Source organism: Electrophorus electricus, chromosome 9 (genome assembly GCF_041902795.1).
Source record: "Electrophorus electricus isolate QZ-2024a chromosome 9, ASM4190279v1, whole genome shotgun sequence".
Classification (NCBI taxonomy): domain Eukaryota; kingdom Metazoa; phylum Chordata; class Actinopteri; order Gymnotiformes; family Gymnotidae; genus Electrophorus; species Electrophorus electricus.
In genome coordinates, this window is record NC_137505.1 from 19,398,311 (window position 1) to 19,425,324 (window position 27,014).

The 27,014-nt window shown below is 40.3% G+C and overlaps 1 protein-coding gene across 3 annotated transcripts; it reads right to left on the bottom strand.

Annotated features, from left to right (window-relative positions):
* Window positions 1–15: 15 nt before the first annotated feature.
* On the bottom strand, window positions 16–17,971 carry ppp2r3b (protein phosphatase 2, regulatory subunit B'', beta). Of its 3 annotated transcripts, XM_027032668.3 has the most exons (14): window positions 17,858–17,969; window positions 16,671–17,054; window positions 6,726–6,911; window positions 5,970–6,073; window positions 5,516–5,618; window positions 4,263–4,337; window positions 3,948–4,034; window positions 3,673–3,829; window positions 3,252–3,300; window positions 3,030–3,119; window positions 2,634–2,809; window positions 2,306–2,424; window positions 2,117–2,223; window positions 16–962 (listed from the first exon to the last, which is right to left on the bottom strand). In XM_027032668.3, exons 2-14 carry the CDS (start codon window positions 17,016–17,018, stop codon window positions 818–820), a joined length of 1,746 nt encoding a protein of 581 aa, XP_026888469.2. In that variant the 5' UTR covers window positions 17,019–17,054; window positions 17,858–17,969; the 3' UTR covers window positions 16–817. The 3 variants fall into 3 exon arrangements, with proteins under 3 accessions (XP_026888469.2, XP_026888486.2, XP_026888477.2); XM_027032685.3 differs by lacking the exons at window positions 16,671–17,054; window positions 17,858–17,969 and adding an exon at window positions 9,651–10,077; XM_027032676.3 differs by lacking the exon at window positions 16–962 and having other exon boundaries at window positions 2,113–2,223; window positions 17,858–17,971.
* Window positions 17,972–27,014: the final 9,043 nt, after the last annotated feature.

Genomic DNA, 27,014 nt, shown 5'->3' on the forward strand with positions numbered 1-27,014 from the left:
AATAGACAGGATGAATTAACTTCTAAATACTTTATTTGACCTCATTTTATACAACATAAAAAGCGTTTTTCAAGGATGACAGTAAAGTTTATAGAAAAAAAAATCCAAACATGATTTGTTGAAAACATTTAGCTGAAATAAACCTAAACACTGAAGAAAACACAGCAAGCTCAAAATAAATATTTACAACTATTTATAAATATGTCTATAATTTAAAACAGTTTTCACATCTGTGAAACATCAAAAGTTAGAGGCTGACAGGTACATTATTTTTAGAGGTTTTTCCATACAAGGGCCTTTGATGGTGTGAGACATTTTTAGACATTTAGACACAGCTGCATTAGAAATGCACTGTCCATGAACTCAAGCTGCAGTCAGAAATTACTTTGGTTAATCTCTGGAATGTCATATTAGCCAATTCTAGATGGTAAAAAATGTATATTATGTACTTGGTGCGCATTTAGTATTTCATATGTACCGCAGTGGCCTGGCTTTAGGGCCCTGTGCTCAACAGGCCTTGCACACACATACTGCCCATCATGCATAGATATAGATATTAGCAATCAGGCTTTTTATAGGTACTTTGATGCTGGGCTAGCACAACCCTTCCACATGATATGTCTGACCAGGACATTGGTGTCTTGGCCAGTTATAGTGGACATCAGCTTGAGAGCTTTTGCGGGTGGCTCAGTTGATGTCCTGTTCAGAGAATAGCTCCAGGCATGGTTTAGTGCGGACAGCCTGCATGGTCGTGCTCTGCTGGGTGTTGGCTTTCTGGGGATGGTTTCTGGGGACATTTGTATCGCTGCAGCGACTGTCATTCAAAATCGTCCAGGTACTCATACTCGTCTAGGTCCAGGTTACAGTGAGGGTTTGGGATCTCAAAGAGGTGCCTCTTCTCTCCATGCAGGTCAAACTCACTGGTGATGTGATGGTCAATTGGGTCCAGGATGTTTTCATAGCTGGAAAGGGAATTTCAACCATCAGCCCAACTGATGCTCTGCAATATGACTAGATGAATTATCTAAGGAAGTTTCATTCCACTAGATAATGCAATGATGGAAAAAGCAAGGAAAATAGGGAAGGAAGGTGTCTCTAAATCCAGTGATGTATGACCAGGTTTCCACAGTTAGAACACTGAACCAAATCCCCAGGGCCAGAAACACTGCAAACCACACATCTGACAAAATTCAAGTAACACTCTACGGACATAAGATAATGGCAAGTTTGTGGACTCCTAGTCTGTTCTGGCTGTTTGATTCAGAGTCCAACAGTGTAAATATGGACACTGATATCCTGCCAATACTAAAGCCGTTTTAGCTTTGGGAACACCTGGTGAAGGGGGAGTAGAGTGAACAGGCAGGTCTCCTGGGAGAGAGAGCTAGCAGACCACTCCAGTGTGAGTGTGGGAAACACACCCTGATCTTACTGTAGCTTACCTGCACGCCTCAACACAGAGGCTGCGTTTAGATGTCAGTGGTGCTCCTGAAACCACCACATAACAACTGGTCAAAAACGATCTTATGCTCCCACAACCATTTTCTCCAGCGTAATGCAAAAGTACTTTACAGTAATACAGAAAATACCAAATTGGCTTTAAAAAGCTGGTTGTTGTGAACTTTCTTTTAGGTTCTCTAGAGGCCTTCAGACCCCTGGTCCTCAGTCTGGCCAAGTCGTGAATTTCACAGTGATCTCAGAACCTGTGTAATTTCACAGTGGAAATTACGATCCTAAATTTCATGTTGCTCATCTTTTATAGCCATGAGGGAGCCACATGCGCTTCTAATAAAAGCAAATGCATTAAATTTAGTATGATAAACTGTGCCATTAAGGAAAGAAATGCCAATTCTTACAATTCTTATATGCCAAGCATATACCTCTTTGCACATCTTTTCATACACAAAATACCTTTTTTTGTTTTAAATCACCTAGTGTAGATTAAACCTGAATGCATCTAAATGTGTATTTAGTGACATTCTTCCCTGCCTGGAAGACAGACACATCCTAAGCTGAGAGGTTGAGCTTTGTGATGCTTCATGCGGTTAATGAGGCATTTTGCCTGGGATGGGACGAGCTCATGGTGATGTGAAATGCTGATGAAATCCTGGTGCTTTACCCATCATTGTACTGCTCGTTGGCCGCCTCCTCTGCAACCAACACGTCGTATTCCTCGGCAGCATATCTCTCCCAGTCAGAAATCTCCTGCCCCAAAGTCTCCGCATCCTGAAAGGGAAGAAATGATAGTTCATTACACAGTGCTGTTGTGTCATAGCAAACTGAACATTCTAACTCTGATGCCCATTACCTTTGCAACCATGAAGGGATCCTTCTGTTCATGATCCAGATATTTCTCAATATTGAAGAAAGTGTCAAAGAATATATGAGCGAGCTTGCATCTCTTCAGATCTCGGAGGGTGATTTTGTCTATAGAGGACATGATGGCATTTCTACATCTGCAATCAACTAATATTCTGTGCATTCATAATTATTTGTGATGGTTTTAAGAATCACATAAAAGTTTGTTTTTTTTAAATACACATGCTTGGCCAAAGCTACATTTTAAGCAAAAGCCTAATGAAATTATATCTGTGGGTACATGATATTGACTAGCCATATTTTATTTTTAAGACTACCTGGGAGTTCTGGCCTGACCAAGTCCAGCATTTGGCAGAGACAATCCTCAAAGGGCAGAGGCTCAATGGCCATGGCCTCCAGCTTGTGACACTGCTCCTGATAGAAATACTGGAGCTCATACATAGACAGAACTCCATCGCCATCCAAGTCCATACATCGGAACCAGTACTCAATGCTGCAGAGCCAACAGATCAAAAATGATTAAGCCCACCTAAGGATAGTTTCAGTAGTCTCCTGGGAAAACACTAAAAGCACATAAGCACATAAAAGCTAAACCTACATTTTACAAAGCAAACTTAACCAATCATTTAATTGAGGTAGGTAAGCTGAGTAAGATGTAATGTGTCACATGATGATTAAGGAAGACTGAAAAAAGGTAGATCATTGCAGGTTACCTGGTCTCAGTCTTCTTGTCCTCCTCTGAGATGAGAAACCACACAAAGTCAGAGTAGCTTAACCTAGACTCTTTATGCACCTTCCTGTCTCTGTAGGTTGGGACCAAAATACATTAAAAAAATAAACCATTACTACTGGTTTGCTCTAAGCTTGCTCTAAACAGCTGAAAAGACATTCCCCAGAATTTTTGAACACACAAATTGTGTTTCTCTAAAAGGTACCTTGTTACCGTTCCTGAAAATATTCTCTCGATCATTCTGTGGGAAATAGCTGTCAAGAAAAGTAGAGACAGAAGGAATGATTACAGAGCAAAAAAGTCAAGTTAGTGGTTTTTGTCTTCTTAATTGCAGTAGTTGCAGGTAGTTGTTAAGTTCTCTATCTTTTATAATTTTAATACTAAAATATAAATGTTTTAGAAAAGACAGATGCTGCAGGAAATTCACAGTGAGAGGGAGTTATTGTTCTATTGATCTTAATCCCTTCCACTAAATGCAGCAAAAAGTAGGAACATTTGTTGTGATGTGGCAAAGTAAGGCAAAGCTATTAGGCTTTCTATGACAATATGATGCTGGCCAGCAATCTAATGCTCAATATCACAGCAGACAGCTGTGTTTCCAGAGGGCACAGGGAGCCAACTGATACCTTGATCGTTGTGCCGTGCCAAGTCCCTCTGATCTATATACAGATCGTGGTCAGTGTCTAGCTCCCAGAATTTACAGTAGACGACGTAGAAATGCTCATAGGAGAAGTATTCAGTGAGCTGGTTGATATCATCCTCTTCATCCAGTAGTGCCACATTCTGTCAGAGAAAACGGTGACTATGAAGCACAGATTCAGAAGCAGTTAAAGGCGGTTTTAAAAACAAAGCCAAAATCCCCCCCACAGACTACAGACAAAGGGAAAAAAAAAATTCCTACCTGAAGCAAACTGCTTCTTCTGAGTTCTGAACATGTTATTTTTCCTGTCCATGACCGATTGACATTGTAAAATATCCTTTGAATTACCTGTTGGTAAAAATAATGAGCAAACACAATCATAATTTTAAAAAAAGTGAATCGCTTAAATATGAATTTTGTGTACAATAATAGAGATGTACACAGTGTTCAAAAGGCTTGCAATGTTTAAATATTGAATCAGTTAAGAGAGTAAATAATTGTTTTAAAATTACTAATTTTATATCTCAAAAGGCAACTTATGTTTTAAAAAAACTGCTATAATGATGTTGCCCTTACTGTGGTAATGTAGCGTGAATGAAAGTCTGATGCCTCCTTCAGAAATGCAAGACCTGCATGTGAATCCACCACATCCTAAAAAACAAAAAAACAAACAAACAAAAAAAACAGTTTGAGAATGCTTCTCACACTCCAACATCAAAGTCAACACAGAACAAATGATTGTCACATGAGGGAAAGGAAAATCCTTGTGTCAAAGCCATTTGTGCACGATTTTTCTCTAATGCAAACCAGAGATCCTATCTTTTGGTGTGCCTATTTGCAAAGGCCATCATGGTGATTGAGGATGTGTAGACATTTTAAAAGGTACTAAAGCTTTAAGAACAAAAGTGGAGTTTTGAATGGCAAAGCAATATGCTAGTTGAGGCCTTCTGAAGTCCCAGCCCAGCCATATGTGGCATACAGCATTTTTTGATCTAACGTACATTTCTCAAAAGGGGGGAAAATATTCAATTGGTTGTTTTTAACAAATGCCTGAAAGTCAGATTCTGATGTGTCTGCAAAGCTGACAAAATTTAAGCGACTTATTTTAGGGGAGTTCCGGACTCCTTGACCCTTTCCCATAAGAAATTAAATAATAGAAAAACACATAAATCACCTGTTTGGGTGCAGGCAAGGAAAGTCAGATCTGCTTCACCACAATACTTTTTTCATTCATCAAAACGGTCAAAGCAATTGCTGAAGCCATACAATACAAATTAAAGCATGGATGCCAGAGTCCATTTCCTCTGGAGGCGAGGAGCTGCGGGCCACAGTGGCTAGCCCTGCCAGCCTGAATATCAGTGATGCGTCCATTACAGGCCAATGGGCTAACGGCTAGAGGAATAGCCAGCATGGCAAATAATGCCTCGTTAGCCCACAGCCCTGGAGAGAGGACGCAGAGACCTTCAGCATTTCAATGTGGCCACAGTGCCAACTGTAACACTCATACGGCCCATGGCCTAGTTATGTGACATCCCCCAAAATGTATAAAATTAAACGTACCATTTCACTGAATTGATCAAGGCTGATGCGTAGTCAAACAAAACTGCAAAAGTCATTTAAAGCTCCTGTCTAAACAGGGATTCACTGTCCATGGGTCTGCTGCACCATAATGGAATGCTCAATCAGTTAAGCAGCAGGCAGTCCTGTCTTTTAGGCAATGTGTTAACGGCAGTCTTATCTTTGCCTCAGTGAGTGAGCTGGGTTAGCCTCAAGAGAATGGTCACAATCTGCAAGCTCTCTGCTCCTTTTCCCAAGCTAATGGCCCATACCTGCAGGAATGGGATAAAGTCCTCCTGCTCCAAATAAGGACAGCCAGGCTTGGCCAGGAGGTGAATGAATTTGGACGCATCATCATGACAGTTTTGCAGCACTCTAAAAGGGAAACAGATGGTTTCAGGCTCTCTCGCCTATCACAGAACACAGATTCCAAATCTGTTCACTTCAAACACACAAGCCCAGATTCATGTGTTCCAGAAATAAGCCTCCACAAGTCAGGCTGGGTCATTTTCTACCTATAGCGGTGCTGGAATAACTGAAACAAAGTGAACAAGTACTAGCACTTGCCATCTCTGAGCTATTCAAGAACTTATAGGGCACATATAAAACAACTCTGAATGAAGTAAGAGCACTTGCTCTCACAAACATAACACACAGGCACTGCTTAATACAAGTGTGACTGACATTAGTGGAAGAAACTCCATGCTAAACACGCCGTTGTCTTACTTTCTCCACATTGCCACAAACTTGTGAACAGACACATATCCTCTCCTGTCTCCGCCAGCAGCGTAGAACAATGGAGCTTTCCAGTAGAGAGGACACTCGCAGGCCTGGGGAGACACGAAATACACAAAGACCCAGACTGATGGTGAAGCCTTACACAAAGGAAAATCCTGACACTCAGTGCTGAAATAATAAGATAAACAAGTCATTCTAGATGACCTATATTTGAGAATAATCAAATTCTTCTCTGAAAGGGAATGTCTCCACCACACCTCTACTGTGCGCTCTTTACGAGGAACAGCAGTAGAACAGTAGCCCCCTCTTAGTGTCACAGTGTCTGCTTCATGAATTTGATAAGCACAGTGTTCATGTTGCTCTTCACTATATGATAGTCACTTTGCTGCAAAACAAATCAACTATCCTGCCGGTAAGAGTTCCTCAATGGAGCTCTAAAAGTAAATGAACAATAATTGTGTTTGTAAATTATTCGGTTTGAAGGCCTGAGGTTTGAATAAAATGTTGCCTGTAAGAAAATATATATGTATATATTTTGGCCATTTTAGAGAACTCAGAAGTCAGTTTGTCAGGTTCTCTTCAGAACACAAGTTACGTATTTCTGAAATTGTAATAATATTTTGCCATTGATTAAGGAAAAGAAAACCATTCAGACCTGTAAATAGTTACAGACTTCTGCTAATTACACAAGTGAAAACAATTTTGCTGGGTGGTTGAAGGCTGCACATTACAAATCACACTTACCTTGGCCACCTTCCCCATGTCCTCAATGGTCACTCTTTCATCGGGGAATTGAGAAAATATTTTCTCTATCTTGGAAATGAGATTGTCAATGTTGATATTGGCTTGGGGGCGCCCTCGAGGGAAGTAGAACTTGGGAATGCTCTCGCTTAGAGCTGGCACCACGGCCTCCTCTTTCTTAACCTGAGTCTGCCAAAACAGATGGAAATAAACAGTGAGCCATGGGCCAGTTTGTTTCCCAGGACCCACTCCCTCTGGACAGCCCGCTGTGCTCCCTGAGCACATTAATACCCAGCAAACTGCTCAGGGTGACGCCTTTTAATTAAGACATTTCAAGTGGTGCAGGCATAAACAAACCCCCCCCCCCCAAAAAAAAAAACCACTCACCACCACTCAAGCTTGGAACACTTTCACCAGCCTCCATGATAACATTTTGCTTTAAGATTGATAGTAAGGATCTGTGATTACACTAATAGCAAGTTGATACAGGTAATATGAGTTTCATTGAGTGCAAACTATTTCACTGTTTCAGTAAACAGGCCTAGAAGACATGATGTGGACAGCAGACAGAATGAACCTGTTAAAGCTGTTCCAACTTCCTAAAAATACACTAAAGTAAGCAGTGCTGGGTCTAAGCCGCTAAAATAGAGATACGCTAAAAATAATTGAAACATATTGGCTGGCTCAGGGCAAATCTCTGCCAGACGACCATCCACCTCTGACTTAAACTACTGGTAGCAGTATTAGGACAATACTAAAGTTACATACTTGATTGGATAGATGTAATGGAAAATACTCATACACTGATGCAAACTCAAACATTGTATTAGGGTACTTCACATTCATTTACAGGGAGACACCTGTAACCTTAACCCCAGGTTGCAAGTGTGAACATTAACTCACACCTACTACTCTTTCTCTCTTCATGATACTATAGTCTCCCCTTCCTCCCAGGTCAGAAATCTGGGTGTCATCCTCAACAAATCTCTCATTTAATGCCCACATGAGGTCTGTCATTAAAACCTGCTTTTTCCATCTTCATACTCTAGCTAAAACTCTGTCCCTGCTGATGCATCTCTCATGCATGTCTTCATTTTTAGTCGCTTGGACTATTGTACTCCTCATCTTGCAGGTTTCAGTTCTTCCTCACTCTACAGGCTCCAAACGGTCCAGAATTCTGCTGCATCTTCTCACCTCACACTCACTGTCACAGCCATATTAAGATCTCCACTGGCTTCCATTACTGCATCAATTTCAAAATCCTTTGGCTGACTTTCTAAGCTCTTAACATCAGTCTTTCCTATATATCTGACTTTCTACTTCCTTACAACCTCCCATATATAATAACTTACCAATAACCCAATATTACCCTCTCAATACAAACCCGTTCTGTTGTCTGCTGTTTTTTCTTGTTTGTCCTTAGGTGTTCTTTGTTCTAGTACGAATGTAGCATTTTGGGTACTCGAAAAGCACAATACAACGCTCATATATTATCATTACTTGACCAAATACTTGGTGTATGTGTATTTGTGGTACAGACAGTAAGCTAAAAGCTGTTGTTTTCTAAATACAGTCTACTTTGCTGTAGATATGGAATGTTGCATCTAAGCATCAGAACTAAACATCTTCCAGCATCTGTAAATCATGTCAAGGAGAGCAGTCTATAAAATGATGTAGCGTCTCGCAACAGTGCTAAAACAAGCGTTTGCAGACATAAACGACACCACTAGCCTTCTGATTCTTATGAGGCTCCTTGTGATCGACAGAAGAATGTGAAATGTCATCACAGACAAAACATACTGTTACATAAAAGCAGCAGACCAGTGAGGAGGACCAGGTTTGTTCTGGTTGAGGAGGAGTAGTGAGAGCTTGTGGGGACAGAGATAACCAGTGAGCACAGTCTCCTTGATCACAAGCAAAACACAGCTCAGAGTGTCTTAACAGGCCAGTGTCTTGCTAGTGAGGTGAAATTCTGCTAACATTTCATGCTTTGGCAACAGTAGTTCCATCCAACATGTTTTTTATGAGTGATCCCTTATAACCATGAACTTCTCCAAGCTTCTTCCATGATAGATTTGGTTATAAAATGTTACTATTCCAACGAGGCCCTAGTGGGAGAACGAAACCGACAACATGACAGTTTTATATGTCTAAACTTGAATATCAAGTTGTGCTTTCTGCAGAGGTACAGGAACTGCTAAGAGTGCTAAGAACAGCTGAACGCCCTCATGCAGTACTTAGCCTGCTGTTGTGTCAAAATATGCTGTTACTGTGTTGTTTGCGCCTGTTCACATTCTCCCTCATAACGGGGGTGATTGCACCACTGACGACTACATCTTGCTCCAAAGCACGACTCTCACTCCTTTACTGTTAACTGTCACTATGGCTTTTTGAACTAGAGACCTCTCTACTACATTAAGCAAGCACAGCACTACAAGTGTTTTAGAACTGTCCCAAAAGGACGACCACTTAAGTAAATTTATGAGCCCTTATATGGCATCCCATTACTGGAAAATATTTGCTCTGATGTGCCAGACAAGGATTCAGTGTGAGAGATGAATGCTGTTAATCTTCCTCAGCGCACCTCTGTCAGCCATGGCTATAAAAGGGAAAAGCCATCCTGTAGGCCAGCGGAAGGTGGCGTGTGCCCTGGTTGGTGGTAAACAGCAGGAGAGTACTTAGCCCTGCTGATACTACCTCAAAGCTTCAACAACGGAGACGCACAGACACTCAGCGTGGCTTTCAAGGGCAGCTAAACTTGACCTTCACACGTCATGCAAACCTGAATTTTACATTCCCATAACCAGCCCAAAAAAACCTACAACAACAATAACAGCAACAAAAACAACCAACAAACTGGCCACAGCAAGTTTCCTGCACGGGCTCGGCCGAATGCCTGACAGGTACATGTGAGTTGCCACCACCTGCCTGTCCTTGCTGGAAGGCTTTCAGCCTCTTCTTGAAGCGCGAAGGCAGGACAAAGTCGCAGCCCCTGGCCAGCAGAGCCAGCTCCTTCCTCAGGTCGGGGTCCTGCCGCAGAGCCAGCTCCTTCCTCAGGTCGGGGTCCTGCCGCAGAGACAGCTCCTTCATCCTCATGCTGCTGCCAGCTGGCGGGGCAGGAGGGGCTGCAGGCCAGGCGGGTTGCGCTACACGCCGTGCGTCCTTCGTGTGAGCCCTCTTAACGGCGAGCAGCAGCTGCGCGTCTCAGCCTGTCGCTGGCCCCTGCTGCGCAGTTCCTGTATGTCCAGCGTCGGCTGGCTGAGGTCACGCAACCCTGTCCGGCAGAGTCGCTGGGGAGACAGGGCGAGGGTGTTTGTGTCTCTGTGCGCGAGTCACAGTGCCTGTGTGTATGTGTGTGTTTGTGTGCGTGTGTGTGGGGAGACTGTAGGCGGGGGGTGGATCTGCCCTTTCCAGCATGCATTCCACAGCTCTCATGGAAGGTTATGCAAAGAGACAAACCTGTTGTTTCAGAGCGCTGTGTTACCACCATGCGTTTCACTGTTAGGTAGATGCTGCACAATATATACACCATAGCAATGTAGTTCCAACGTCTTCCATGACAACTTAATACTTAAAACCCTCCTTTTGGTCTGAATGATACTATATCTCTATACCCATTCTTGGCAATTTTATGTTTAAAAAGAAAACCTACATGCACACAAAAAGTTTAACAGATGATATTGCAGTTTTAAACCAAAGATATACTGATGACGTGCAAACCTTATTAATCTAAATTTATATGATGGCCATAGCAATGTAATCGAAAAAAAAATGTTTTAAAGGCATTACCACCTATGGCATTTGTTTATTTTGCTTCCTGCGTCTCTAGCTTCCAGCCATTCCATACCTTATTATAGATGACAAGTCTTAGTGTTACAGTTGGGGGTGGGGGGAGAGTGCTGAATTCACAGAATGATGTTAACCAACAGTCTACGACTATTAAAAGACCCAACATACACTGTTTGGGCAGTCTCAAGAAACAAGATCTTGAGAAACAAGTGTATCTTTAGTCTGTGCAAACATACACACCCAGACTGACAGCAATTACATCAATTCTCTGTAAGCATGCTGATCCACAAGAACCCAGCCACTGGATATAGGGGGGGATGGGGCGGCTGTGAAAAGCCCTTTCGCGGCCATTACAGTTTTCAGAACAAATCGCACTGACAAATGGCACCACTGTAAAACTGACTGGATGTGCACATGAGGCAGCCTGCTGTGGCTGCTACCAAACCAGGGCTAAAATAATACCATGCCTGGCTTAAATGCTAAGTATTTTTAGATGGCAGATCACAGAGCCCACATTCTTCCACTCATTTCAGCAGGATTCCAGCTCCTGTTGTTCCCCCAGAGGGATGATCCTGCCCACGTTTAATAAGTGCAACACTCTTCCTACCTGCTTTTGTTGTCTAAGCACATTAGTCAATTACCACAGAATGAGGAATGAGGGAAAAAATAAAAAAAAGACAAGAACAGGCGGTTATAGAAAACTAGCTGGCAAAACCATGAAGGTTGTGTGTTAGGCATTAGGACTCATGTGGACATTCACCCATGACACTTTTGCCTCAGATGGTTCTGCATCATATGTAAAAACAAGTCTCCTCTGTTCGAGTACGCTGGCACTAACAGAGCAAGTCTCGGGCGTGTCTGTCCAAGAGGCAGCTGTCAGTGCCAATAGTGCCAATTTCCAAACAAAGCCTTGTGTCCAGCCAGGCTGACAACTGCACAAAGACACTGATCAGCAAAGCAAAAATGGACACACCAACAAACTTAGTTGCAGTTGCCTTATTAGTTGGTCAGTTGTCACGTCACATGTTTTAAAAACATCCGTATTATCTCAAGTTACTAAAGGCTGAAACCCATCTTATTCAAGCCTTTGAAGGCAGCAACAGAAAGCAGCAATCTTTGCTGTGCTAGATGATCAAGTTGTAAAATTCAGTGGTCATTGTCATTGATCTGCCACTTGATTGCCCTCTGAACAGTAGCAGATTCTTTACAAACTATTCTGGAGCACAGGAAACAGGCCTGAACAAACAACTAAGGTGAAAGCCCTCGTTTGTTGACACGGCAGTTAGTAAACAATTGGTCACATTTGCGTAGTAAGTTGAATTTGCACTCCATGTCTTGTTTTTTTATGCAGTGTATATACTACATATAGGACATTTGCTGGTGTAATCTGCAGTAGCCAGAGAATAAGCTGTTGATTGGTCACAGACCAGACAGCCAAATTTTGTTTTGAAAATGAATCCGGTGACTAGATCAGTAACAATCATTGCACATGAAAATCAGTCATTTGACTTTATAGTCATATGTCAATTTATAGTCATTCGACTACTTGTGGTTCTGTTATATGTCTGTTATTTTACATACTGAAACATAATCCACATCTATCCAAAGCTTCTCCAATATTACTGAAAATTCAAATTCCATGTAAATAATGTAGGTTGTGTAGGTTTAATTCTATCACTTTAATATCTAAATATTAAATAAGCTCTAAAAGGGAGTATATAGCCAAAACAATAAATGGTCATCATATGATGCATGCAATTATGGAAGTCATCATACACAAACATTTCAAAGCAAAATGCTTCTGCCATTAGCATTCTTGGGAACTCTACTGAAGGACATCAGGATGAAAGGCATGACAATGAGTTTATTCATTTTCTTACTCTAGTCTGCCTGAAGTGACTGTCATTAGGCTTGGGATAAGACATTCTTCATATTTCATTTCAAACTACACCTACCAAATCACCATATTAGACACATTTATTTATTCAAAACACCATGTAGGTGTTTGTAAGAGATTATAGCAGACACCATTCACAATTTTCGTTAGCTACCCCCAACTCATCAGTCTCTGAGTACAGGACAGCTGTTGCTTGGGTGTTTGAGGGTGGCAGATCACTCTTAGCCCAGCAGTGACACGAACGTGGAAAAACTCTAGCAACTCCGGTGCTGAGCCGGACATGCTTATAAATGCATAAAACCATTATCATGCTACTGCTATGTGTATATGCTGTGTTAGGAAAGGTCTGCCACTGAAGGAATAACCTAATCAGCAATGCAGGTGAGATTAATCTCACAAGTGAAGAACAGAATACAGAGTGGTTGCCAAACTGTGCATGTCAATAGATGGGAATCCATAATACCAAATGTTTAATTTTATATACCAGGCCTAGAGTCTATTAGACTACAAAAGGTTTTAGTTTTATGATGGTCAATGTGCCTAAAAAAAAAACAAAAAAAACCCATCCTTTTAAATAAAGAATAAGAATTCCAGATAAACAGTTTACACAGCAATGCCACCCCAGGAGGACCACAACAGCACAGACTTAACCGTAACACCCCTTATTCCATTAATGAATAGCTCGGTAATTGGCCATTGAGTTGAACCAAGTATGTCAGAGCAGGCAATGAAATGCTTAGTGAGTCCTGCAGGGCCCCAGCAAAGTGGAGAGGCCTGGTTTGATAATCTTACCATTTCATTTTACATTGTCTTAATGAGCAGCCGGCTCAAGGTATGGAGAAACTACGTTAAATCTAATTGAAATTTAATTAGATTGTCTGCCTACTCAGTGGTTAGATGGTTAGCACAAACATCTATAACCACATAAATAGTTTACATGATAAGGGACTATCTTATTTTGCCTTCTGAGTAATACTACACAAGGAAGAGTTCAAGTACTTTTCATCATTAATTGCTAAAGTACCAGAAATCATATTAAATTATTTTATATCCTAAAGGTGTCTGTGGCCTTTACTTTATTCTAATGGTATAGAGTGTTGCAGTAAGTTGTGTTTGGTAAAAACATTTTTTTGAGCCTCAGAATATAGTCCCTGTTCCACAAAAAGGGCAAAACAGAGAATGAACTGTAGAATGCTTAGAGAATGTGTCCAATGCTTATAAAATAATGTTCATCAGAGTTCTCTCAGCACTGATAGCCAACTGTTCTCAGAACGGGGATGGCTTGATGATGTAGTAAAATAGTACATCTTGTCAGATACATGCAGAGACTGGAGTAGTTTAGCAGTTTAGTAGTTTAGTTACATATTATAACAAGAACTGCCACAAATATTTCCTGGTCCCAATTTCCAGTACAACAAAAAACCCCACAACTGGCCTCAGGAGTTTGTAGTGGCACATAGTGGCCTGACATGGCCTTAGGAACTGGTTATCCCTACTAGTGGAAAGAGGCTTATGCTTTGGCAATCAGAAACAGCTGTCCATTTTTGTCTGTTTCATGAGACATTAATTTGCTGAAAAAACCAGACATCCAGCACTTTGTGTTCAAGATCAACATCAATGATAGCCCTGCACATACAAATAAGATGACTACTTACATTAGATTTTTCCTTGATCTCCACTTAGAAAATATATCCCGTCACAAACGAGTAAATTACTAGTAAAGCTGCTTTAGGCCAGCAGAATATTAATGAGACACAAACACTCATGCACAGAAACAGCACACCTGCATTAGTCAAAGCACACTATGGACCTTGCTAAACCAGAGCCAACAACTGAAGAGGTGATGAGTAAAAGATTTACAGTGCACATACTTCAGTGCTGCTTTAATTACGAAGCTGTTACTTTTAGCGATGTACTGGAAAGACACATCTTGCCTGAAACCAAAACTGCAATTACGACACACTGGGCTGAAAACCACAAACTAAACATTGAAAACCAAGGTGGCTTTTTCTAGATGAATTAGCTTTTTTAGATTATAGCACAAAATGTGTACTTTTTAATTGTGCATTTTGAATACACCACCCAAAAACATTTTATTACTGAGGAGTCAGTCCTTTCAACAGATCTACTGACTTGTCATTCATGGAACCACAGAAAAATGCCCAATCAGAAATGCTTAATTTGATCAGCTGAGCTATACGCATGAGAACCAAATGCTTTTTTAAAGTTAATTTTTTTTTATTTAATTTTTTTAATTTTTTACTTTTTTAGCCAAACTAAAAAACTAGTTTGCCAACACTACACCAAAATAGTGAACATGAAACTTGTGTTACCGATATAAACCAAAACTAGGCCTATATTAACAATAATGGAGCTACTTTTCATTAAAATATATTGTGATGAATTGACATTCAGTTTGGCTCTATAATAAGGGCCATACACACTAAGACTAGTTTTTGGAAATTCAAAAGATCAAAGAATGAAAAATGATATCTGACAATTAACAGCATGTAACAAGTTTGTTTACATCTGTAGTACTCTGAAGACAGTTCTGCAAAATGTAAACTAAACACCAGTCAGTTTCTGAGTATTTAATTCCTGTATAGGTGGAACTATCTCTATCTTTGCTGGTGTCTTGTGTCAAAGTTGGACCAGCTGTTCTGCCCGTGACGTTAATTGAATTTCTAACTAATCCTTTAAAGAATGAATTTGTATTCATGAATTCCTTTGGTCCTCCTAAAATAGAGCATTATTCCACATAGGAGCAGAATGCCTTTAATACATTGTGACAAGTTCTGGGCACATGCTGCTGACGTCACAGCAGAAAAATATGGAACGCACAACAGTTGTTCTGAAGTCTGCACAGTGCCTGGGTAGAATTCAAGTGGCAGAAGAGGACCGGTCACGGAAATCAAAGCCTTGTCATATCTGTCAAAACCCTAACAAATGAGAAACTGCAGAAAAACTTGACAGAAACTGGTCAAACTCATAACACAAACTCATTTCAGACAGATGTTTTCCATAAAAATGGCCTATTATAAAAAAAAAAAAACAGTATAAAATCTGAAAGAAAATTTTAGGGATTTTCTGAGAAAGGATGACAAAATGGACTGTGGATTTACCCTATGCCTCCTGTATCAGGGCAGTAGGCCAGCACTGCTCTCAGTCTGTTGCACAGAAGGACACTGCCTAATATTACCCTGCAATGGTCTTGTGTGTGCTGAAACCACAGTGTTTCTGTCAAAACTAGAGTCTTGTCATTCAGGTCAGCAGACCATGACAGGCTGTGACCCACCACCAAAGGAGACTTCCGTCACAGCTGCCATGCTGTTTGAGGGGGACTGGCTTTGGAAAGTGTATACATGCTTGCTTTGCCAACAATGTTTTGCATATCACACCCCAGTAAGACAGGTTTTCCCAGTATGAAGACAAACCTCATGACAAGTTATGCCAACCACACAGCATCCCACACAAAGAGAAGTCAGTTCCTTTTATGAACAAAATTATTCACATATAGAATTACATTTCAACAAAGCGTGTCAAGTTTTTAGGTGTAGGCAGGCTTGGTAAATGATCTCGAACATATTAAGATGCTACTCTGCTACTCATAGCTGCAGCTGTCTGTCCAACTCACTGACCCCACATTGCATGCATTCACATACGGAAATGTCTCCTTTCTTTTACTGGTCTGGGTAATCAGTACAAATAAGGATTACTGCTTCCTTATATAATTTTTAGTTACAAGTGTGGCTAGTAACAATATTGATCATTGAATATGATTAGCTGCATACCTGCATAGGTCTGAGCTGTCCAGACCTCAGGAGTTTGATCCACCCACTTCACTGACCAGGACACAGTGGGAAGATCATTATCATTCCAGGCATGGATGGACTTAAAATGTTTCCACCTCTCATTCTCTGGCCCAAAGTCCAAGAGAACACATGGAAAGTATTTCTTTACACAATGCAAAGGACTCACTCCACAAAGTGTGACCTCTTAGAGACCCTAAATTCAGAGGCCAAAGACAGTCAGGCACTCAGCAGCCTCTTGTGGTAAAATAGAGAAACTCAAAGCACTTGACTACTCCCAGTCAACTGTAAAGTACTGAATGCTTACATATTATAATTAGACCAACAACAGCTGTGCTCATCATTGTTACCTTAATTCTGGAATGAAACTTTCATCTCTTTATGATGACAGAAGGATGGATGCTCTTGAACCACAGCGCCTTTCAAAGCCAACGATTGGCACAGGGGCCTTACCTTTTTAATGCTGATGGAGCGTCGCAGTGCCCTGCTGCTGGGTCCCACTCTGTTACTGCAGCCACTCCCAGATGGCAACGTGGCAGAGGGCGGGCTACAGGAAGCGCTGAATGAAGCAGAAGTCCTCTCTGTAATACTGTTCTTAGAGGCGACGTTGTTGTTTTCCGTGAAAACAAGAGAATCCCTCCCATTACACTCCCCCTGTGCAAACTCTAGCTCGTCTCCATTCTTGATCTTTCTGAGGTAGTCCTTCAGTATCACCTGCGTATTGGGCTCACTCAACCAGTTGAGGAAGAGCTCATCCACCTTCATCTTCAGAACTGGCTGCAAGGCTTGAGGTGATGGCATTTTTAATTGGGATGGCACTGACAATCACCTAAAGCTCTGTGAATTTAGGGAAGCAATCAGAAAGGACAGTTTCACCTGTACAATCAGCAAAGTTTAAATATGCATAAGAACATGTTTGTCATAGTTTACAACACTTCTGTTCTACAAGTATTTCTAAACCACCAGCATATATGCCATAAGATATACCGTTGGTGCATCAAATTAAAATGCTCTTGGACTATTAGCTGACACTTTAATGGCCACATCTCTGGTGTCATCTCATAAGCTGCAAATTTCAGCACAAGTGTTTAGTAACGTCTGTTCATCGTATTGCTTTGTGCAAAACATGCAATATAAGTTGCTAGCCAACCAACTAGGGTCAGTGGGGATCAAAACATACGTGCTTCTGTAGTAGCTAACTAACTAGCTAGCTAGCTAGCATGAAAGGTAGTAGCTTGCTGGCCAGCTAACTAGACAGCTGTCAGGCTAGCTAGTTAACTGCACGTCTTCCTACCAATTTTAGCTAATGCTAAATTTGTGCCAAGCTAGCTAACTACACTTTGCAAAGGAGCGCGTTAAAGACGAGGCTGGAGAAAACAGAAGCAGCTTTGTTAGCCTAGCTAAGCTAGCATGGGTGGACAGCAACAGCGTTAGCTAAAAGCTATCTAGACGACTAGCTACAGCCTCGAGTCGATGAAGTTTGTCATTTCTTTGCAAGCAGCATGCATTAGCTAGCCAGCCACGGCTTCTGACTTGCTTGTAAATGTGTGTAGCCTTTACAAAAATCAAAATAAATAAATAATTACCAAAGCATTATGTAAACATTCTGTAAATTAAGGTAAATATTTGTATTAACGTACCGGCACCAGTAGCTAGTTCTTATAGATAGGTAAACGTCCCGTAGTCGTTTCACCGGGGTTCACTTTGAATCAAACTCACGTTTCCCAGGGCAACCGGGAACTCGTTTCTCGCGATGTTGTTCAGTTTGTTCGGGCAAGGTTGTAGAGCTATTACTTTAGTTAGCATTAGCTCAATTATCATTAACCGTTATCTTATTAACCGTTTTTTTTTCCTTTTTTTTTGAGCAGTTGAAGATTTTGACAGAATATTTTGTTCCTGCTGTGAAGTGTTACACACTGACTAAAGTTGGTCTTCAAAACTAGTTAGTCTGTGATTGTTACTGTCTGACTTTGAGATTAGTAGTTAATTTATCTGGCCAGGACTGGGTTGATGGACAGTAGGCTATTTAACCTGAGAAAATAACAGAAGTGTCCCAAATCTTGCTCTGTGGATCTTTTGTGAATTTATACATAATAACCAGGTTTAGTAGTTTACATTAGCATTGCAGATGTAAGTTTAATAAATAAACTTAATAAACTGTAAGCTTGTACTGGATTCCTCAAGGACCAGAGCTGACCTCCCCGGTTGATAACACTTTTTGACAATGAAACTGCCCCAACAGCTCCCTCTTTGGCTCCCCGTAGAATAACACCACATGGAGAAATGCTTATTGGAAAACCACAATATTTTAGTTTGATTCCTGTTCTAATCTCAGTTATTACGTCATCCACTAAAAACTAAATATATATTTAATAAATACTTTTTTAAACTTATTGTTTTGCATAATTATCTAGGTCTGTCACCCTCAAGTCAGAAAAAAAACTTTATAATACCTTCATTCTCTTTTTATTCATTTGTTGATTTCCCATCCGTCTACATTAGATATTTATCACTTCTATTCTTTTACCTTTATGTACAAATAGCAAGTAGGTACATTAGTTGTTCACAGGCGGCATATCAGACAAAATCTCCTGCAGTCCTCTATATCGAACCTGACCACTGGTCTTGGGCCAGGTAACTAAAATAATATGCTAGATTCCCCTTAAGTGTTGCATGCCATAAACCAAAACAAACAATTAAGAAAACAAACTCCCAAAATCAAGGAGCAGTAAGTGTTTTTCTCATCTGCTCAAAGTATGTCAAGTGTAATTGCTTTTATTATATACAGCTTGTACATTTTTTATGCAATCTAATGCTATCACAAACCTGAACTTATCCCCACAGAATTTGTACATGTATAGCAGCCGCCCTTACTGTTATGTGTGGCCAGATGGCACCACCGGTATTTAGAGAACTATTGCTGTTCCTTGTTTTATGTTTGATCTTTTTTTTATCTTATTTTGTTTTTCATATTTCATTATTTTGTTGGTTTTTGCTGTCTATTTTATCATTATCTTATTATCTTGCTATTCCATTTCCATTTTAGGCACTTTGTAAAGTACTTTATAAATGTTGTTTTAAAAATTGCTATATAACTAAAATATTATTATTATTATTATTATTATTATTATTATAATTATTATAAGTAGTTTAAGGCATATAACCAGTTATTGGTACTAATTTAATACAAGGTTTTCTGACCTAGTAAAATGATAATGGGTGGTCAGTGTGGATGAGATTTGAATTAAAATACTGAATGATCACTGCTTCAAAAGTAGGAGAGTTTGTGGATGTAGTGTCTTGATTTACCTTTTCTGTAAATAAATCTGAAATGTAAAATTAATAGTACCATTTTCTAACATATAAGGCTTGACCTACATTTTGTCAGTTTCATATTTATTTAGTCAAATATAGATTTCTTATAAATTATTTTCACAAAGTATATAGATCATCTGTCATGTTTTACAATAGCTCATTCTCAACAATATTCAGAACCCTGAAATAGAATGTTTTTTTAAGATTTTGTATTTACATAACATGTTTATTTTTGTGTTAAGTATGTAACACTGACATAGCAATCATAGCAATTTACATTTTAAAATTGCTAAAAAGATCACTATGAGGCAGTTGAACAAAGAAACAGCTGAACAATGGTAAAATATTTGCATGCATTTATCTATGCTTTATAAACTACCCACACAGACAATTATTTTTAATAAAAGTACAAACAAGAAATCAAACCCAGCTCAGAAAACATTTAGATTCACAATTCACACAGTCAAACTGAGCTGCAGTAGGGCGAAACTCTTATGAAACACTTCAATTGCTCTCAGATGTTTGCACTCTCTATTTGAGACTGCAGTCGGGAAGGAGAACAATGCTCCTATCTTTGGAGACCCTTCCAGATTTTCTTACCATATATGAGTGAGAAATGTACAGCATGGGACCAACATTAAAACTGCACTACCCAAAAGAAGTAGTTTCAAACCGCAAGAATGATTATGCCCAAGCTGATTATGTACCGCACGCTGTGCAAAAAGCCAACAACGTCTACTGATAGTGTTTTCATACGCAAAACAGTGTAGGGAGCTCTGACCTGCAGGGGTCATACTTTACCACAGTTACACGAAAACACACACACACACACACACACACACACACACACACACACACACACACACACACACACACACACACACACACGCGCGCGCGCGCACACAGATAGTGTACTTTGAGTACTTTACTCAAGAGTGTTCTAGCATAACTGTAATAAATTGTAATATGTAGTTTTTTCTCCTTTCATTAACATATTTTTTTGCAAATGTAATGCACAGTTCTGTTGTAACAATAGTTCTTTCTATAACAATATATTTCCATGTTCTCTCACAGACAGAAAAATCTGTACATCATTATGCGCATATTACTTGTTTTATTTAATAACACTGAATCACACTGGGTCAGGCATCATGTCTTCAGTCATTACTAAAGAACAATGTGTCCAAACTATTTATTTGATGATGTGTTATTAGCTGCATTCAAGGGCAGATAAGATGGTTTACTCTCAAAAGAATAAAAGTAATGGACATTACATCACAGCACAAATTATTTCATGCATCAACTAAATTGCCCCATAATTTGTTTGCCTGCAAAAATGAGTAACCAAAAATGTGTTTCATCTATTAATTGACTTGAGATTTCAATCTTGGCTTTAATGGTTGGAACATGGAAGCAAAAATTTGCATTCAATGTCCCTTTACACTGGCAAACGTCTGGCCGGACAAACCCCTCTTCTCTCCCTTATTATGTACATGTTTGCACGCAATGTGGACATGGAAATCAGACTCTGTTAATTTTGCTCGGGTCCTCACAGCGTTTCCACATCTCGTCGCTCAATAAAGGAGGCTAAAGAGGCCTGTTTGTTATTACCCTGGGCCTCACCTTTGAAAACACATCGCAGTGTTCTTTCATTTTAGCTCCACGAATTTCATCATTCATTTTACATTACATTATCTGAAGTGCACTCGCAGTTGAGCCATGTTTGCTGTCGAGGCGCCGCTATTGCTTCAAGAAACTGTTTGAATAATTCAGAAAAAAGCAGGGGAAGATTAGAAGGCATTAGACTTGACTGGGTGAGGATTCAGTCCTACAACTACCAATTGTCATCTGGCAAAGTCAAACGTTGATGCTTCTGTGTCTAACACCTTTATTGTGCTCCATGGTAGTGCACTGAAAAGTAATATATATATTTGTATTTTTCAGTGTAGCTCACATACATTCTTGGTAGCTCTATTCTAGCTCACATACATTCATTTGTTCTGCAAATTATATGAGATGTTTAAACAGAGCTAAAAGCAGAGTGGAGGATAACGTAACAGAGCTGATCCAATGCATTACAGTCCTAATATTAGCCCTACTTATGAGGAGTGATCAGTAATGAGTTCATAATTGTCTGTATTTAACCACTCTCCAGGGCTGATTTATGTGCTTTGTCACAAATATACCCTCATGAATTTGACATGGTACCAACACAAATTATTTTTTCCCCCCCCACCGATTTTTTATCCTTGTTATTAATTTAGCCTTATGTGCAGTTAAGTGATGTTACAATTTGATGTAAACGTTGAAAGTTGGAACCAGGAGAGTGCTTAATATGGAGGTGCATTTTAAAACCACTAATTTTGGAACCACGTCATAGCTTGAAAAGAACAGAGGAATAATAATCATATGTGACATTTAAAAATTAGTTGCCTGGCCAAGTACTAATACCAGTCCTTTAATTTGGGGGTAATTACGCTATTATGCTCAACATAGCCCTATATGGACCTTGAAACGTAAGATTTTAATGAGTATCACAAGACAATGAAGTCTTATCAAAGGCAGCTAACTGTGATTTCCAAAAGAAGGAAACATTCTCTTTATCCCTGCCAAAGAATGTCCCTTTGGACCAGTGGAACAGCCTGATCTGATTTAAGAGAGTCTCCACTGATCTAATCCCAGCCCCAAATTGGACTGCATATTAAAATTCACCCGGACATGTTACTGCGTACAGTATTGCGCGTGGGTTTCTGTTCAGATATTCTAGTCATGGCCAAAGTTCTATCCAGGGAGTTACAGTGTGGTAAAGAGGTAAATTAATTCCTGGAGGTGCAGGCTTGCCAGCATATTCAAACAGACGAAAAGGCGAGTGTGTCGACTCCATGTCAGCCAAGAGAGGCCATTGGCACCAACATCACATGACCAACGATGCTCATGGTTTCAGCTGCGTGTATGCTGCCCTGCTTCAGCAACACAAAGCCCTGCTGCTCTCAGTAACGAGGCTGAGCCTCTGCTCATTCAGGGCGTGAAGTGTTTTCATGTGTAAACACAGTTCCATGGCCAGAATCATTGTTGACCATGTGGTCAAACCAGACATAACAATTACTGACAAAAACTCCCACACACAGACACACACACTCACGTGCGTGCATACACAGAGCTCATCGGTTCATTGCAGTATGAAAGCTTCACCCTCCGCTACATCTGTACAATTCAGGAAAGGTTTTGATTGAGTTTTTTTTTTTTGGCCATCCAGGAAATCTCCTCTGTCTCTGCGCCATCTTGTCCTGTGAGGAAGCTTCTGGTTTATGTGCGCTGAAAAGGACACACACTTTTCACATCAAGGCGCGGCCCATGTCTTGGCAGAGGACCCAGGAAAAAGGATGAAAACGAGCCACCTAGTCAGACAGAATCAATGAAAAGCAATTCCATTAGCAGCGTGGGGAGAGGAGCAGGCTACCTGTGCAGCATGGAAACAAAGAGCCGTGATCCCCTCCTCTCACATCTCCCAGCTGCCAGAAGCATCTGTGGCAGGCCTGCCAAACACGAGCACACACACACGCACACACACACACGCACACACACACAAACGCACACACACACGCACACACACACACACACACGCACCCGCACACACACACGCACACGCACACGCACACATGCACACACACACACACGCACGGGCACACAGGCACACACACACACACTCACGCACGCACACGCACACACACACACGCACACGCACACACACACACGCACGCACACACACACACACACGCACACACACACAAGCACACACACACAAACACAAGCACACACACACACAAGCACACACAAACACAAACACACACACACACATGCACACACACACAAACACACGTGCAATAAAATTATTTAAAGCACTACATACCTTCACTGTCAAGAGGCTCACAGATATGTATATATGTAGGGTTCACATACTTGCCAAGTTTGTATCTTTGTCTTTTTAATTGTTCAAGGCATGATGTTACTAGCAGGAAATGTACATGAAGAGATTAAGCAGTTCTGAGTATAATGTATAAATAAATATATACATTTGCTTGCTTTTTTGAATCGTGATGCATTTTGCTTATTCTTGTCAGGCTGAAGCAAAAAAAAGGAAGCCCAAAGCCCAACTTCAGCATGATTTAATGTACATAGTATAGCATAATACATAGCACAGCTATATGTTAGAATGCAGAAAATACTGAAAGATTGAATCATAGGTATCCCATCCAGCGAGAAATAAAGTGCAATTTCTACATTTGCCCACTAGATGACAGTATATCCTGCTTGTGTCTTGCAATATTACTCACTAAATTATTGGTTAGCATTGGTAATGGTAGACAGACCCAAAGATTTTAGTTAATAATGCTTTGAGACACCAAGGATATGAAAGCAAGTCAACAAAGAAATTGTACCTGACAAAAATGTTTTGATATTTGACTTAGCCTAAAAAGATTTCTTTGAAGGGTGGATTAAAATGGCCATTGTGAAAGGAGCCACACATTCACACAGAGGTAAAAGTACAATAAAATAAACGTAAAAACGTATATTATAGAATTACTTTAATGAATATCATTCAAATGTTTTCAAATTCTTAGAGTCTACTAGCAGGCTGACTGCATAATTTTAGCTAGCTGGTGTTATTGATAATCACAATAAGGGTACATTCATCTCCCTGCTCATTATCAACAAGATGAGTGTACAGTCTGTATGTCTGTAAGTGCTGCAATGAAAACACACAGTACTCAATACACAGAGGAGCTTAACAAATGTAACAAGCAAAACTGAAGAGCTCCCCCATTTCTGTTCCAGAATATTGCATTCATACTTTAAGGTCTTAATTATTTAACTTAGTTATATATTTTGATGTTGTCACACTAAGAGCATGATTTATTTAGATCTCAGGTCAAAACGTGTGACAGTGTAATTTGATATAACCATAAAATTGTCTTTGTTTATAATTACATCATACAGGCATATGTAACTTCAGTGTTCAGATATTTCAAATGTGATCTACCCATTTTAAATATGATTGACCTAAAATTCCAGTATTTCAGCGTGTTGTGCGTGTTGAAAGTGTCCCTCATCCAGGTGTCCACTGGCCAAGCGGTCAGATTCCGCACTGCTGCGTTCTATTATGATGTCAGCATGCCGCTTAAATAGCATTCAATATCCCACGGCCTCATTTAGCGGAACGTCAATAAAATAATACACAGCAACACTAAACAGCCATTGCTCATCCTTGCACACTTCATTTGCCCATTGATTTATTGACACACTACTGTTTAATGCAATTAAAGTGCAGTGATTAAGGCTTGGTGAAAAACAGGTTGTTTGCGTGTTGCTGGCTTGCCCGAAGAACATCTGTCTGTCCAAATGGTGGGGCCTTCAGCACGACGTCTCCTCAGCCTTCCTCCGGTCAAATTACGGTGTGTGCTTACCAAACCACATCATTACAGCAGCCTGTCAGACGCACCAGGCTGGGTCTCTTCAGAACAGCCAGCTTCACACTGTGCACAAGTGCAAAACCCCGTGCCCCCCAGACACATTCACACTCTGCCTCAAAAGGGTATTGCGTGGCAACTTGTTTACCGTGAGACGAAATACTGCAGATGTTTTCATTGTTAATGAAAATGTCAGTCAGTCATCGCTCGCATCAATCACTGAAGAGGCGGCACGGAAAACGAGGCCGTGCTGAAGTTCCTCGGGCTGACCCGCTGAAACCCGCGACGAGCGAGAAGCTTCAGCTCCTCTGGTGTGGAACAGCCGGTCAGTGGAGGAGAGGAGATGACACACAACTAATGAAAATACACACCGAATGACCAGCCAGACCAGCACCTGAAGGCCTTTACATTTACAGCCACAGACAACCACTTGTAACCTCAAAATCCATAGCTCATAATATCTTCTGGGAGGTGGCGATGATTTTGTTGCATGAAATAATTGGCACTAATGATGAACAGAATTGTGAGAGACAAGCTACAAAAAAAAAAAAAAAAAAAGTTCACACAGCACAACTGATCTGGGTGCTTGCATCACCTCCCAGCCAAAAGGCGTTTGGTTTTTTACAACCCCCCCCCCCCCCAAAAAAAAAACAAAAAACAAAAAACAAAAAAAAAACAACTAAGCAAAACAAAACAAAACAAACAAAAAATCCAGAAAAAACATCCTGCAGATCCCAGAAGGTGAAGGTGCTGGCTACTCCTGTTGCAGCAGTCTGTCGGGGTTTCAGCAGCAGGCAGGCTGCTCCTGTGCCAATACGGTAGGTGTGAGAGGCAAGACGGTTGCCAGCGATGAAGACGAATGCTCTGTACTTTCTCCCCTAGCACCCGGTCTTAATTCATGCAAAATGGAAGAAAAACCTCCTTAGCAATATGCAGATCCTTATGCAAAGCAGCATTACCTATGGCACACGGATTGCAGCGTTCAGCTTTGATCTGCGATGCTGACACTCTCCAACTATAAAGAAGAAAAGAACTTAAAAACTGTAAAGGCTCTTAATTGAAGTTAACATAAAAGCAGACACACAGTGTTAATTGGTCTGCGCTAAGAATAATTCAGACCTTGGAGACTACTGTCCCTTACCGGCCCCCTGCCAAAGTGTCAAGATTTACATCTTTAATTCAAGATTTCCCTGTATTAATTACCTCTCAGCAAGATGTGAATCACTTCATTTTAAAGTATAATAATTATCAAATATTTTTTTCTAGCCCATGAATATCAATTTCCTTTGGTGAGTGGAAATGCACCTCTCTTGTTCTTTTTGGACATGTAGAACAAAACTGTTCCTGGATCCAGTCTTCATATTCCCAGATTCAGTCTTTCTATATATGAAGATACTTGCTTAAAGTGACATATGTAATGTAAATAGAAGCTTTATATATATTTTTAATAAGCATGAATTTCCATTCTATTTGGGTTTTAAGCATAATGTTAGACAAACTGAAAATGCTTTATCAGAAAGGAGATAATAAATCTTCTTACAAATCTTGGAAAATTAATGTGTGGTTTATCTAATTCAGAGAATTGCATAAATTAAGCATAAATAAGCATAAATTAAACTTTTAAACATTGCATAAATGTATTGCAGTTATAGAAGTAATCCAAGTAACCTTGCACTGAAAACAAAGAAAGAAATCAAGAAAACATTTGAAAATCCTTACAGATAAGATCAGTGCAAATTTTACAGACAATCCCCTTCTCTTGGCAAAGACCATGGCGACTACGTACTGAGACGAATGACAGTACGATGAGCTTTTAGTATGTTCACCATTTCAGTACAGTGCTCAAAGCAATACATTGAGAGTCCACTTGGAATTGTACAAGAGAGGGCTCCTGTGGTAAAGCAGCGCCTAGGCTCAAATGTGTTTTGGCGAGAAGTAAAGCAATTTCTGCACCTCACCCCTTCCGTGACCTTTCATTCTCGCGGGCCTGTCGGCGAGCCCGCTCTAGCGCAGG

What these genes read in the sequence shown, in the direction of transcription:
- ppp2r3b (XM_027032668.3), bottom strand. Translation starts at nt 17,018, where the DNA reads ATGCCATCACCTCAAGCCTTGCAGCCAGTTCTGAAGATGAAGGTGGAT. An exon ending in ATCCCTTCATGGTTGCAAAG is followed by an intron (nt 2,224 to 2,305) that starts GTAATGGGCATC and finishes CTTCCCTTTCAG; the next exon opens with GATGCGGAGACTTTGGGGCA. An exon ending in AACGAGCAGTACAATGATGG is followed by an intron (nt 963 to 2,116) that starts GTAAAGCACCAG and finishes TTCCCTTTCCAG; the next exon opens with CTATGAAAACATCCTGGACC.